This window comes from Bidens hawaiensis, unplaced genomic scaffold (assembly GCF_021521415.1).
Source record: "Bidens hawaiensis isolate Kalapana, Puna unplaced genomic scaffold, B.hawaiensis_p1.1 tig00003244_1, whole genome shotgun sequence".
Classification (NCBI taxonomy): Eukaryota; Viridiplantae; Streptophyta; class Magnoliopsida; order Asterales; family Asteraceae; genus Bidens; species Bidens hawaiensis.
The window spans coordinates 185,923-202,398 of NW_027491178.1; the positions used below are offsets into that span (position 1 = coordinate 185,923).

General features: G+C 36.1%; 1 protein-coding gene across 1 annotated transcript; it reads left to right on the forward strand.

Moving 5' to 3' along the window:
* The first annotated feature begins 4,982 nt into the window (after positions 1 to 4,982).
* On the forward strand, positions 4,983 to 5,636 carry LOC143622862 (uncharacterized). Its single transcript, XM_077093889.1, has one exon. It carries the CDS (start codon positions 4,983 to 4,985, stop codon positions 5,634 to 5,636), a length of 654 nt encoding a protein of 217 aa, XP_076950004.1.
* Positions 5,637 to 16,476: the final 10,840 nt, after the last annotated feature.

Consider the following 16,476-nt stretch of genomic DNA (forward strand, 5'->3'; position numbering starts at 1 on the left):
AGCTTGGAAAAATTTTATTTCCATTAGCTGTCTTAACACATTTTCTATTAACATTTTAAATTGTTTCTTAAGTTGGGCTTATTTGTTGAGGTGGGTTATGGGCTTTGGTCAGGCCCAACTGTCCATTAAAGCACTTAGGCCCAACTAGATTCAGCCCAAAACACCACAGAAGACTTGGCCGAGAACTCATAATTTGACCGAGATCTTGGGTTGACCGAGAATCCCTGGGTCACCGAGAACCCATGGCCGAGAACCGGCATGGCCGAGAACCTTGGTTTGACTGAGATCTCGGGTTTGGTCGAGAACTCGGGTTTGGCCGAGAACCCACTTTGGCCGAAAACCCATTGCAACCGAAATCCCTTGGTCTGATGCTTCCAGTTCATATTTTCTATCTTTAATTCCATTTTAGGTTCCATAACAGTTAATCAGTCCATAACCACAACTTTAACCACCTTTACTCAATCCTCTTAACCGTTTTACACCCATTAACATAACATTATCAAGATCTAACCTGTGCTAGGTATAAAGTTTAGACCTTTACCCATTTTCAACCCGTTTTAACTTAGATCTTTAACTATGAGTTGATTGAGTCCATTTTTTAACATCAAGTTTCCAACTTTATGATTTGTCTAGACCCGATCTACTCTAGGTTTGAGTTTCATGACAAACCGTTCACAAAAACGTAACCTTTAATCGTAAAGAACATACATTTGGACGTTTGTAAGGTCGTGTCTAGGTTAGTTATGAACTCGTAGCTTGTATATAGCTTGCACACCAAAGATCTATCAATAAAAGGCTTGATTTGATCTCGGATCTTCTTTTCTATCTTGCGGCCGCCACTAGTAGAAGGTGTGTGTGTCTTTAAGGTGTGGAGGGAATAAGAAGGGAAATATGGATGGAAATGGAAATGATTAGGGTTTAAGGGGTATTTATACTCCCTTAAGCCCATGGACCTTAGACCCATCTTTTCTTTTTGGTCCATAGCTAATCCCATCTAATTATCCTACTTACTCTTTCATATTTTATTATTATTACCGCTCCGCTAACTCATTTAGTTCACCCAACGCAAATAATATATATCAAGTATTATTTTAGAAATTTCGGAATATTACATTAAGGGGGATAAAGCTAAAAAAAATGTCGAATGTGATTTCTTTGGTGACTGTTAGTTTTAATCGTTATGTTCACAGGTTATGAAACGGTCAGCTGCAACCCTTGGTATTTTACTGCTGTTAAAGCTTTTAAACCCAGGGTAATTTTGTAATAGGTAAGGTAAAAAACTTGTGTGTCAAGTTGTTATATTAGATAAGTTAAAATAGTGAAGGTTAGCATATCTAGAAAGATAAGGTTGTAACTTGCAACTACTTATGCAAGTTGTTTTAGATTATGTAGATTTTATGTTGTATGTTTTAGTATAAATAGGTGACTAAAGTGTCTTGTAAAAGTGTGGTGGTTTAATCCCTTTAATACAAAAACAATTTTATGACTTTGATTGCCAACAATTGGTATCAGAGCTGCAAGATCAAAGGGCTGTTCAAGAAAAAAAGAAAAGAAAGCTGACTACCACCCAACCCAGAACTTGTGACTGGTTCAAGGGCTGTTGAAGAACTGATCTGTGATAGATCGTTTGTGAAGAAGACTGTTATCAGCATACCTTGTTGTGTCGATTAAGGCTGCTGAAATCGATCTGTGATAGATCGAACTGTGAAAGCTGCTGGAAAAATCGGAGGGGCTGTGAACAGCTTCCAGAAGGTGTGCGTGAGACAGTTTAGTCGTGTGAAACGACTGAGTTGGGCTGGTTGTGTGGAACAACTGGCGAAGGCGAAGGCCTGAGTGATTCGGGTTGTAGTTTATGTTTAGAGAGTGATCAGAATCTGAGTGAGGTTGTAGTTGAGAGAAAGTAGACGACAACCAACAATCTGCGTGGAGCGTATTTGTAACTAGCGGGTGATCAGGTAGTTTGGTTTGGAGATGGCAGAAGGTGATGTGAAGATCGCAGAAGGTGCAAGTTCTGTTGTACCAACCCGTGAGCCGAGCAACGTGAGTTTGCAATGCCCAAAACTGACCACAACAAACTATACTACATGGTCAATTATGATGGAGACAATCTTGGCAGCGCACGGTTTGGGAGAGGCCATACATCCTGTGACGGGAGGTGCGGTAGAAGAGAGAAGGAAGTTCATGGCAAAGGCCATGATATATCAGTCGATACCTGAAGATGTTCTTCTTCAAGTATCAAAGCACAATGATCCGAATGATGTGTGGGAAGCACTACAAGTCAGATATCTGGGAGCCGAGAAGGTTCAAAAGGCTCGCTTGCAAACACTTAGAAGTGAGTTGGAAGCAATGAAGATGACTGAGACAGAGACGATTGATGAGTTCGCGTGAAAGTTAAGCGGGGTGCAGTCAAATTTCAAAAGTCTCGGGTCTTCACTTGATGAAGAGCTTGTAGTGAGAAAGATTTTGAATTCCATGCCAAAGAAATACTTGCCAATAGTTGCCTCGATTGAGCAATACTCAGACAATGAGAATATGGCGTTTGAAGAGGTGGTGGGACGTTTGAAGGCTTATGAGGAGCGTGTTAAAATTGAAGAGTCAACTGAAAGTTTTCGTGAAAAAATGTTACTCACTCGTTATAGAGAACGGATTAAAGGAAAATGTGGCAATTGTGAATGTTGTCATGGAAGAAGCCGGAATCGCGAAGTGGAAATAGGCCGTGAAAGCTTGTATGGTTCGAGAGGTGAAGGACGAGAGCCAAAAGGAAGACGTGACAAGTCGCGGGTCATATGTTATGGATGTGTGGAATTTGGTCACTACGCGTATGAGTGCCCAAAGGCAAGGCCAAATAGGGAAGAGGCCAATCTAGTCCAAGAAGATGATGACGCTACGCTACTGTGAACATTAAACGATTAGGGGGGTGATTGTTAGTTTTAATCGTTATGTTCACAGGTTATGAAACGGGTCAGCTGCAACCCTTAGTATTTTACTGCTGTTAAAGCTTTTAAACCTAGGGTAATTTTATAATAGGTAAGGTAAACAACTTGTGTGTCAAGTTCTTATATTAGATAAGTTAAAATAATGAAGGTTAGCATATCTAGAAAGATAAGGTTGTAACTTGCAACTAGTTATGCAAGTTGTTTTAGATTATGTAGATTTTATGTTGTATGTTTTAGTATAAATAGGTGACTAAAGTGTCTTGTAAAAGTATGGTGGCTTAATCCCTTTAATACAAAAACAGTTTTGTGACTTTGATTGCCAACAGTGACTGTGTGGTGTATATGGAAAGCGAGGAACTGATGGAACTTCAATAAAAGTAGTTTTGAGTCCGGATAAAATTGTGGAAGCTCAAACCGTAAAAGCGAATGCATTTCTATGGATCCGTAATAGGATGGGTTTGTTCTAATTGGATTGGTTTATCTATCAAATTTTAAACGTTGTGACTAATTGTGTTTCTCTATGGCACCTTGCTAGGGAGTAATTTTGATTTATATATGAAAAAATAGTTGTAAGTTAAAAAAATAAAGAAGAAAAACCTTAATTGTATCGGCATTAAATCAAGACCAATAATCGTTGCAACCTCTCATCTCACTTCCTCTTGGTCTTCCTGCTTTAAAATAAGTAATCAATAATCAATAGTTAAATGATTTATAAAGGTAAATAACAAAACCACCAATCATGTACTACTCAAAACAAAGCCTGTCATCTTTTCATTGGTAAGTCACTTTTAAGGAAACTTATAATGAAATCCCTTATATATTTGTTAGATCATCGAATATGATTGAAGTGAAGTTATATGTTTTTAGTTTTAAGTTCATGTTATAATGAAATGATTTGCTGATTTTGCTCTTATAGATGGAACAGAAGATGTCTTCTTGTGTAGTATGTGACCGATTGCTTCCCCTTGTTACAAAATATCCATGGCTGCAGCTTGCTCAATCTGAAGAAGACGGAGACCAGATTCCCTTTAACATGAACGACTCGTTGTCTTATTATCCATGTCAAAACCCTGTCTTGATGGGGAGACGTATCCGAGGGTGTTTCCATGGTTGGGTGATTCTTTCAAGTCATCGGGATAACGTAATGTGGTTTCTTTGGAACCCAGTGACTCTAAAGACCATACATCTCCCCCCTTTGTTTTTAGAAGATGGAGATTCCGAATCCATTAGACATTGTTGTTTGCCTTCCCCTCCTTATAATAATATCGGTTCAGTCCTCCTGTTAACTAGGGTCGACCTACAAACCTTTGTTTTTTGTCGGCTAGATCGCGAAAGGAAGAGGATGAGATGGACGGAAATGGCGTACGCTAAACAGCTCAAGAGTATTACCGGTGAAAATGCTTTCTTAAATTCTCTAACCTGTTGTAATGGCTTAGTATATGCATTAAGTAGCGGTCCTTCATACGATGGTGTCATACACGTTCACATTGTGGTTAAGGAATTAGAAGTTGTAATAACTCTAATGCCATTTGTGGATGTCCCTTCTAGTGCGTCTCGCAATGGTAATTTCATCATAGAGCCTATTCTAAAGGGATGTACAGAACTTTTCTACGTTGAAATAGTTGTTCTTACCGAAGCGATGAGAACATTTACCGATGTGCATCTGTTTAAACTAGACATGACTAGCATGACTTGGGAAGAATCGAAAGACCTCAATAACACTATATATTTTGTCGATCTTGCTCATCGTTGCTGGTTATATTACAGACCTACAATTTCCTCAGAGTCAGGCGGTTATATTCACATTCTTGGCAAATTAACGGACAAAAAAATATCCTTGTACAACTTCAAAGATAAAACCGTCTCCCTATCTTCTATGCCATGTTTGGTGCCAAAAAACCATGTGCCATTTTGGGAATACAGGTATGTGATTATTTATTGTACATGTGTTATTAGATATTACTAGCTGGCACTAGATAAATATGGTCTTAATAATCATATGTTGTGTTACTTGTGTAGTGCCTTAGAAGAATAATTATTTATTCTATGCCATGTTTCTCAGCACCACCAACTTCGCCAGATTGTAAGTTTGCTGCTTATGTCCACTTTGTAAACCGGAAACCGGTAATTTGGGTTGTCGTGCATGCGATTCTTGATGAAAATGTTCCACGTTCCATCTCTTTTCCAACATTATGTGATGACGGAGACGTGTATGCCTTAGAAGCAGAGGGAAGACTTGATGTTTACAGGAGTACGGACGAAGCAGGACGTTGGTTTTGGGAAGTTGTAGCGGAAGCCCCAAGAGGCTGTTCTCCAGAAGCACAATGTTTCCTAGTGAAATGCGAAGAAAATCGTCTTTTACTTGTCCAGGTGCACGAATATGGAGAATCAGTTGAGGTATACAAGCTGAATCAGTCCTCACAAGATTGGGAGAAAATAGACGGTTTAGGAAGGTGCATGATTTATATTTGTGGTGCTACGTGTATTTGTAAGGAAGCTAAAGCACCTGAAATGGAGAACAAGATCTACTTTCCACGATTACACTCAAAGAACGGGAAGATAGTGTTCTATTCTCTTGAAACATGCAAGTTTCACACGTTCAATGGTAGAAAGTTCGAAGAAGAAAGCTTTGAGGGTTTCCTGGGAACAAAATATATTCTCAACCCTCATGTGTGGATTGAACCAAGTTGGTCACGTTAAGTTCGATTACATGCTTTTTATAATCTTATTTACGAATCCTGCATTACTCGCCTTTTTTATACTAACCATAACTAGCTTAGTGTTTTGCTTAATATCTCGTATTAAACTCTGTATATAGACCATGGTTCGTTATCTCTCTGTTTTTGTTATATATATTTATATTTTGAATGGAAAATAATGATAGATTACTTTCCAGTGCAAATAGCTACACTTATGAAATCATAACAATGTAGTTTTGCAATCCTATTAGTAATGATCATGGTAAATTACTTGATCAAAGCCGGATGAATTGAGACATTTGCTAAAGGAGAATCGAAAGTTTAATACTGTGTCACCCCTTGAAGGTTCAGTTTAATAACTTTCTCTTGATTACTTATTTTCTTGTTTCACTAGCCAGCCCAAGTCACTGCCTATTTACGAGTCGGCAGTTTGTCTCAAACCTGCCATGGAATAAATGAATAATCAAGGAACAAAAAGCACTGGGAGAAACATATCTGTTACTCTTTCCGTATTCAACACGTTCTCGTGGGAATGTGAAAAACTGAAAATTGCTTTGGAAACTGGAAAAAAAGCCCAAAGTACTGCAATGAAGAACAACAATCCTGCCTGCAAATGCGAATATGCATTGTAATCTGTGATTTTGTATTTTGATTTTTTTAAATTCTTGTTTATCAATTTTATTTTGAGAATATCCTCGATCTATATTTCTATATACTTGCTTGCGCTCTCCGTCAAATCAAACGGGTCAATAAGTCAAGACCGAGAATAATGGACATAATACCAATCATGGGTATTATTGTGATGAAAGAATTAGTCTAGCAACCTTTACAGGTGTTAGAAATTTGATTAAGGATGGAATTTATTAAATTGACCAAAATGTTAAGTTCTTATGCTCAAGTCTGCATAACTGGAACGAATATAGTTGACTTCAAAAGTCAACATGTTGAAGAAGAACATCCACGAACTGAAGAGTCCTACGGGCAAAGGTGAGTCTAGACGTTCATAAGTAGAAAAGAATATCTTTGAACTCTATGTAATGTCATTGCATTTGATTAAAAGCGGGTGTAAGGTACAAACGATATTTCTCAAACAATCAAACACATCATACTTTTCTTTTTGTTTCATTTATTTAACAATGGGGGATTTTCCAATTAAAACTATGTGGCATTGACATGATGGGAAGTTTTTCACATTTTAGTGAAACCTTACAGATGCTCTTAATGGACTCGTATTCGGCATTAATGTTTCAAAGGATTTAGTTTTAAATAAAAAGAATTAATATAGCATCATAATGTAAAATACACAATATTAATTAAACATGATTTGGTTTTAAAATATTATACACAATATTTAAAAGTTTTAACAAGAAATTAAAAGTTAATTAACAAAGTACACAATCTATTTTAAAATAATTTCTTAAAGGAAAAACTGAATTTTTAAATATTGGAAATTTAAAATAAACCAGGTTTCAGTTTCTTATAAAAATCGCACCCGAACCAAACCTATTAAAAGCGGTTCCACTTCTACCCGTTAAAACCCGACCATACCAGGAACCGGGTTCTACCTGGTTTGGCCACCTCTAAATTCTTTTGACCGGGCGGCCCATCACCAATTTACCACCATATTAGGGTCTTAACCCTAATCAATCATCGGAAGGAAAATATAATATTACATTAATAATAATACAATGTCGTCGTCAGTGGGTGATCTGAGTGAAGGTGGCTGTGGAAAAGAAGCGGAGCAGCCGGCATGGGCATATATATAAAAAGAGGTTTGAAGGCAGGATTGATTTTTCCTATCACAATGCGTTTTGGCTGGGCTCTTTTAAGTCACCTGAGGAAGCCGCTTACTCTTACGATCAAGTTGCTTTTAGGTTTTTCGGCTCTAAGGCTAAACTTAATTTCCCGCATCTGTTCACGCCAAAGCCAATGAGTACTGGTGAGTGAATAAAAATGAATGAAGCTATAGGTGAATAATTAATTATTACTCCGTACTAATTAATATTATTGATAACCAAACATTGCTGATGATACTGAGAACTTTTGCTGAGGTTGTCATGTCAGCCTAAACAAGCATGCTTATGAAAATGCATACTACCCTGTTTCTAGCTAGTTTATCCCCTTGACTCCGACACAAAGCGAAAGGGGAGGATGAATATCATGACCTATTTTTCTCACAACTGTTGCTCTTTTCATCGATTCATGATCCTAGCTCACGACCGATGAATAAAAACGTTTTGAGATAAACAAGAATAATAAAAGTTTTGTAAACACATAAATATATCCAAAAGTTTCTTTGTAGATAGGACAGTTTCTCAATTGCTTGGGCCACATGACACATACATTACAATAGTCTTTTGGTCTGTGTTCCAAATTGGATGGAAGTATTATACAAATCAGATTTTGACTCATTACAACTAAAGTTTCGTGTTGGATAGAAGCACGACCAATGATGAAAAAGTCTGCAAATAGGTGTTCTCACAAGTCTCCGTGCAAGTCGGTCTGTACAAGCGTTCCTGAATAAGTAGTTTTTTGCTGCTATAATAAGATATCCAGTAAGCAGTGATGTTCGGGGTTATAGATCACCGGTGGAATCTTATAGGAGTTTCAAGTCTGAGGCAACACTTAATTTCCTGCATTTCCATAAGCCAATGACGGTGACCAAACATTGCTACGTAAATAATCAAGCTTGATTTATTTTGAACGACAAACAAAATGCTTTATTAGATTTCATGCACTAGCGAGATGCTAGCAACACAAGATACACCAACACCCAAAGTTTACACATCGATTTTAAACATCCGATACACCATTACAACAATTCAAAATCCAAATCGCAGTGCCTCTCCCATGCTAAGCTTGTGTTTTTTTGACCTATTTTGTATCCATAAGAAGCCTAACTCCTTGATAAAATCACCTATTAACTTGTTTAGCAACACCGGTTTACGTTCAAACACCACCACATTCCTTGTCTTCCGCAAGCACCGAATAGTATTGAGACAAATAGCATGTAGTACCTTAGCTTTCCATCTAGGCAATGAAGAAAACTTATGCAAATCCAACAAGTCTCGAGTTGAGAATGCGAAAACCTTTGGGATCTTGCACCAAACCGCAATACTATTCCACAATGACTGAGCAAACCTGCATGACACAACCAAATGCTCTGCTGTGTCCTCCTCATCATTACCTACCCGACATAAAACTGAGCCAACCGGAATATTAGTCTTGCCATCGAACATAGGGCCGGAATTCATTCCATCTTCACCCCCTCCAAGCTAGAATCCTCACCTTTATTGGCATGACATTATTCCATTCAAATATATAGTTTCCGGCCCACAGTCTCATCAAAACAGCCCTTTAAACTCTTATCAGAGAAATTGCCTTCTTCATCGATCCAACCCCCACACCTAACAATATTCACTCGTGTTTAGCTTGACATGATCAAAATATAACTTCACCACACCATGTCACCATCTATCAATCCAAAAGAATGTGCTTCGTCCATTATACCAGCTACCTCCCACCAAGATAACTTACACAGGTCGAACGGATAACCTCAAATTCTTGTGAAATATTTACTATTTTCTTCCACGAGACTAGTAACGAAGTCTTGGCCGAGATTGACGACCACGACCTTGCGTTAATTTACTGCATGAAGTTTATATGTTTGTTTTTTTTCGTTGATAGTATCTAATTATCTATTACTCTATAAAGGTGAAACATATCTAGATAAGTATTAATTCTTTTAAAAAACATAATCATGCTTGTGAATAATTGAGATCTCGATCACGCTTTGAAAGTTTCACATTCGGATTCGGCTTCTGTAATTTCTACCAACAATGTTGCCACTGTCACTATAAGAAAATAAGATCATGCTATAGCTACAAGAATTGCAAACGAGCCGCGACCAAGCATAAAATAAAACTCATTTAGCTATTGAGACTGAGCTCGAACATTGTATTGAAAACTCATTTGGGCCTGTCAGGTTTTAACGGCCCTTGTGTTAATTAAACTTGGACTTTATCTATCAACTTTACACTACGTACACAATTAAGCTCGAGCTCGAGCTCGAGCTAATTTGGCTTGTTTAAGAACTTGAGTTGAGCTTACACTCATTTAAATTTTTTCTCAAAATTTATAAAAATAATTAAAACTATATAAAATAATTAATTAATAATGAACAAGCCAAGCCCAGTTACTTCTATTCGGACAGTCATTGTGACCATAGGGGGGTAAATTTTTATTTTTATTAGCAAGAACTATTGTGTGTCCAATATTAGGACCAGAAGGTTAAACTTGAATTTTTTTTTTATCAAAACGACTATTCAACCTCTATTTGAACGGTCGTTTAAAACTGTTTAGTTTTAGACGTCAGACCAATGTGTTGATGATTTTCGAATAGGAAAAGTGTGGTTCGAAGAATATTTCCATTAATAATAGTTGTCTTCAAGTTTTTTCACTTTTTCACCACAGTGGTATTAGCATTTTAATTTTTTTTAAAGAGGAACCATCACACCATTTGGTTAAAAAAAATAAAGAATTAAATAAATAGAAAAGTAAATGGAGAGAAAGAACCATATTTCCCATGAGAGAGAATAAAGGTGGTCCAACTGTCCAAGCAATATTTCCATTCTAGTTAAATAAGTCACCATCGTAGATTTAAAACAAAACTCATATACACCGATAATTTTACGCTCAAGTAAATAAATAAAAAGATTTAAACACTTTAACAAAGAAAGCGAAGGAAATTTCTTGGAAAAAACACATTTTATTATGGACAAAAATCACGTGGCCAAGACAGGAATCGAAGCCCAGTTAAACATGTAAATTGTTAATAACCTATGTCTTATCTACAACATCACATTTTTAATTGTGTTAGGAGTTCACCTCATATTGGATGTTACACCATAACATGAAACTTGATAGGGATTTTAGTGAACCCTCTCCGGATAATGTAGGTTTGCCCCTTTTGCAGTTGAGATAAACCCAAAATCTTTTACATGAAATTGAACATGTCACAAATTAGTAGATATCGTCACATATATGAACTCAACCATGAAATGTCACATGTGTATTTCTGAGTTAGCATGAACACGACCTGGCCTTAAGTCCTCGACCTGTATGAACTGTATGAACCTCGAGGGTGTTTTTTAGGTTTTTTACTTATAAATATTTAATGCTCTACGAACTGGCCTTGAGTTCATGGAACCAACATAATATATTAAACTTAATCCATAGATAGTGTCACATATATGAACTCGATCACGACATGTCGCATGTGTATTTATGGGTCGGATGCCCGCGATGGTGTAGTTATTTATTATTAATTTTTTTACTTTTAGTTAAATATAATCTATTTTAGAAAAGATAGTTGTCAAATGCTACAATTTTAGTAGCTATAAAGGAACACAAACTCTATATTATATGCATAAACGATAACATTTGAAGTAACAAATTATTTAAATATTATAGTTTTTCTTTTACAAAAACGAATCTTTCATATGCATATTCTGTATATTTCTAATTTTATTTGAATTATGTATTTTTTATTAATGGATGTGTTTTTGTAGTTTGATTTATTTAACTTTTTATTTTTAATGAAATTTTGTTTTAATTTGTGTTTTTAAATATGTACTTTAATTTGTATGCAAAAACAAATGGTCTATGATAGTTGAAAGATGAGTGCCGTTATTAAGGATGTGATTCTCTAGTAGTTAAGCTAGTAGATGGGTAAAAATAAGATGAAAATATAGGATTGACAACGTTTTAGGGTACTCTAGAGAAGCACCCCTAACCCTTATTATTATTTCACAAAATACTTATAATTTGTAGACAAATACTGATTAAATTATACAGTATAGTGATATTGGTTAAATACTTATAGTATGTGTAGTTAAAAACAAATAATGAATTAGATAGGACAAGATCAATGTGGTTGGTGATCTATGGCGTTTGGGATATCTTGAGTTCAAGTCTCTCCAATAACAAATTCAATGTTAAAGAAAAATTAGATAGAAAAAGTCATAGGAGAGGAAAACACGGTTTCTTATCATAGATGCATGTATATGTATCTCGAATACAATAGCTATTTACTTGACTAAAAAATAATTAATTATAAACTCAAATTACGGTGAATGCAAAACTTATGAAACGTAATTTTATATACACATGTGAAGGAAAAACTTATGAATAATCATATATATGAATCAAAAGCTTATTAATTATCATATAATGCATACACATAATTGGCCGGTTTTTAATTCCGATGACATGGATTGCTGGTTGAGATTTGAGATTTTTATAGTTTCAAAATTTGAAACCTGACTAATACGAGTTTTCTTACCGTGGTGAGTTTCGTTTTGATGGTGAGTTTCGTTTTGATGGTGATCGATGTGTGTGTTAGAGAGAAGAGAGAGAGAAAAGGTGGCCTTAATTCTCTGTTTAAACACAATCATTTCAATACACTCCTAAACATAAACTCATTCACACCATGTCTTCCTCTAATTCATCTCACAGTTTTGATTCAGCAGACCATGTTCACCCCTTTGATGAAGATCACCCTGATAAAGTACCGAAGAAATCCTCCCGCGATCCTGATTTATAGCCCAACTACGAACTCGAGCCCGAGCCTGATTCTGATTCCGATGGGTTTTTTCAGAGCTAATTCTAGTTGAGAAACCCTTTTCACTATTAAGGTTAGAGTTGGAAAGTTTTTGAAAATAATGCAATTTCCATTAGTAACGGCAACTTGAAGGAACCACGTAGGGTTGGCCGAGGTTTGTAAGGGAACATAAGACTCAAATGATTGAGAATGTACAAGGACGTTAGGGCGTTAGTAATGGCGAGTTCTGCCATGTCTTTGTCAAGTTGCCATTAGTAATGAAAATTTCTGCCAAGTTACCACTGGCAATGGAAATTTCGAACAATTTGTAGTTAGCCATGGAAATTTATGACAAGTTTGTATTAGTAATGGCGGTTCGTGCCAAGTTAAAGTTAATAATGACAATTTCCGAGTGAATCAGATAAATAAGTGTTGAAAAATATAAATGCATGCATTAAGTTGTTTAAAGAAAAATAAATGAGTGGGTTGTTAAAAATAAATGCACGCATTATTATATAATACAAAGAGGAAGTTTGGTGCCGCAAGTGTCCTACTGGGCCACTTGGCGGCACCAAACTGATCAACAACATTTGTTTTTTTTGTTTTTTTTGTTTAGTCATCGTAACGGTAACCGACCGAACGTCAATTTTTTTGTCGTTCTATTTTTTTTCTTAGTTTCGGGATTGACAACGGTTGTAATGAACGTAACGTAACCAACCGAACATCAAATTTTTTTGTCGTTTTTTTTGTTTTAGTTTCGGGATCAACAACCGTTAGGTTTTACCAACGCTCGATTTTTACCAACCGACACCACCCCGTCAGTTCACCTCAAGTTTTATAATTTGTTGTTTTATATTTGGTTTTAATACAGTCATTAACGCACGTCACCGAAATCGACCGAATTCGCGTCGTTTTACCAACTCAACGTTTGGGACCTGCAACGTTTAGGCTTACCACTGTCCGATTTTACCAACCTGAAATCTAGTTAAGTTTAAAGAAAAACAAATGAAAGCATTCACAACAAATAAATGACAAACAAGAAACATCTAGGTAGTGTTTGGTATGATGGAATAATAGGTGGAATGAAATGAATCATTTCAAGGGAATAAATTAAAGCATGTTTGGTTGCCATGTGTTAATGAAATGGGTTATTTTTTAAGGAATAAAACTCCTTCCATTTATAGGATTTTCATTCCTTTAAGAGGGGGTGTTTTTTTTTTCATTCCTTCAAGGAATGGAATGAACCAATAATAATAGTTTGGTGAGATCTTGAAATACTGTCCCCACCAACCCACAATATAAGCATGCCGGGGGTGGGGGGACCAGTACTTCAAAAAGTCACCATCCAACTAGTATTTCATAACTTTCATCAGTTAGATGGTTTCTCGTGAATCATTTATTTGTTGTGAATGCCTTTACTTGTTTTTCTTTAAACAATTTATTGCATGCAATTATATGGCGTTTATGTTTCTTTTCCTACTCATTTAACTCATTTGTTCAACTTCCCTAGCCGTTAGTTAAAAATAAATAATTGATGTGATAATTGTTTTTTCGGAAATTGCCATTACTAACGGCAATTTGGCAAAAACTGGCACAACGAATGGTAACTTGTCATAAATTTTTTTTGCTAACGATAACTTGTAAGAAATTTCCATTGTCGATGGAAACTTGGCAGAAATTTACATTACTAATGGCAACTTGACAAAAACACGACAGAAGTCGTCGTTAATCTTACATTCCCTTGCATACCATGGCCAACCCTATGAGGTTCATTCAAATTGCCGTTAATAATGGATATTGGATTATTTTTGAAAACTTTGAATCCTAAGCCTTAGTTGTGAAAAGGGTTTCTTAACTAGCATTAGTTCTACAAAAAACTTGATTCCGATTCCGATCCCCCAATGAGGTTGAATCTGCACCGCTAGACTCAGACTCACGTCGATAGAAGTGGGCACCTCCAGCTTCTTCCAATCATTTTGATTTTCTTTCTGACGATGATCACCACCCTAAAGTTTCCAAACCTCGGATGAAGTTTGCGTCGCTGGATCCCTGATACCAGCTTTTAAACAAGTTTCAGCAGTACATGGAGTCAACAAAGACCAGCCTGCTCAAGGATAAAAAGTCTTTGCTTAAGCTCTACTCAAAAAATAATTATGACAAACGTTATTCGTCGACGGATAAACTACTCTAGGAAATACTCGAAATCATTGCATAAACTAAGTCACGCCATGAAGACAACACCGATGATCAATGTAAAATGAGGCGTGTATGCAACAAAATCGACAAGTTTGTTGATGGTGAAGCTGGTGAAGGTGGTAGTCATGGTGGTGGTAGCAGAACGTGATGGTGGTCGATGGCGATGGTATGTACGTTTAAGTTATCATATACGGTGAAGGTGGTTAATTAACTATTTCTAAAAGTATTGGTCGTTTTACATTTAGGGTTCATCGTTGATCGTATAGTCGGTTATGGTTATTGTGCTTTAGTTTTCTATTTTAGCACGTTGAAGAATGTTGATTACAATCTTAATTATGAATATGCATTTCATATATAGTCTTTCAAATGTTTTGAGTTTCTTATATGACACTTAATTATGGATATGAATATAATTTCCTACTCTTTGAATGTTTTGACCCCTTTATCTATCATACATACGTAATCATATATTTCGTTGATTGTTATGAGAATGTTTAGCCACGTGGTATAACCGTTTAAATATGGGCCTGCTAGAGACACTCAAAAAATTAGGAGACACTCAACTTATCCACCGAAATAGGTGGGGGTGTCTCTTCAAAAGTCATTTTGTTTCGTGTGTTTTTCTTGTTTTTTTTTAATTGTTTTTGTTCTTGTCTTTTTGTTGTCTTTTGTTTTATTTTATTTTTCTATCTTGTTTGTTTTTTTATTAGTATTTTTTTTAAAAATACTTTTTTTAAATTATTTGTTTTCAAGATTCGGTAGTACTTAATCGGCTTGATTTTAAAATCGCAACGAAACAACATAAGTAAAATGATATTTATATACACATATTAAATCCATTACAACGAGTTCGTATAAGAAAACAAAATGTAAAAATCAATCTAAACTGCAGCACCAATCGCATCGTCGTCTGGTCCGCGTGTGGTCATCCTATCCCCAGCATTATCGTCGTCTTCGTCGTCCTTTCGTGGGTGCCTAACGTGCTCGCCTCGTGGTCAAAATGTGGCGGCAGTAGTTTATACACCTCACCAAAGCAGTGACCGGCTTATCATGCCCATCAATATTTTGGACGATGTGCATGCTTTGTGCTCGGAGAAGGTCCGGCTCGCGCGAGGCAATCAACGGCTTAATGGGTAGCTCAAGCAGCTAATCGTGCTATTTTTGGTTCGAATCTCGTGATATAAGCTACAAGCAAATCCCCTTGGCCCTCAAACATGTCCATATTCGTGCTATCAAAAACGAATTTGGTATTTTATTTCATTAGATTTCATCATTAAACATTTATGCTATTGCCTAATCGAGTTATTTGACTAAAATTAACGTTTTAGACTTTTACTGTATAAACTAAACTATCAAAACCCTAAAATTCTTCTGAAAAACTCAGCCTCCACTTCTAAAAATTTCATGCATGATATTCTCTTGGTGCTAGCTTGGTTTCTTCGTCAAGACCTTATTCCCGGTTTGACTTTGTTTTTTCAAAAGCCTTTAATTCAATTTTTCTTATCATTCTAACCATCATTCGGGTAAGTTGTCTTATGTGATTTTATGTGTTTTTGTTCATTAAACAAAAGCCCTCAATAAATTTCAGTGGTTGTTTCGTTGGTCAATTTAATCTCTACATGTTTGGGGTTATAAAAGTCAATTCTTGTGTTTAATCAATTACTATTGCTTATGTTTAAAATTAGCTTTTGAGCTAGAAGACTTTTGTGTTTGTCCTGACATTTTGAGTGTACTGACCAGAACCCGACTCCAGATTCAAAGTTTGGATTCTGAATAGTACCAACTCGCTTAAACATTAAATATTTTATATCTTGAGTTTATGCATCCATTCGACATGATTCTAGCGGTCATGTTCTCGTTTTCAATTTTATTTTATTGTCTCAAGGTTTCAGGTCTGTTCGTGTCGAATCGGTCAGCACGTTAAAAGCTCAGGACTCGTTTAGTTTTCTTATTTTGTTATTTATCTCGCCAATTCATTAAGGTGAGTTAATCACCCTCCCCATTTTCACTTTTGGGGGCTTTATGCGTACCAACTTAAATGTTT

Excerpts from the sequence above, each read along its gene's own strand:
- LOC143622862 (XM_077093889.1), top strand. The coding sequence starts at position 4,983 with ATGCCATGTTTCTCAGCACCACCAACTTCGCCAGATTGTAAGTTTGCT.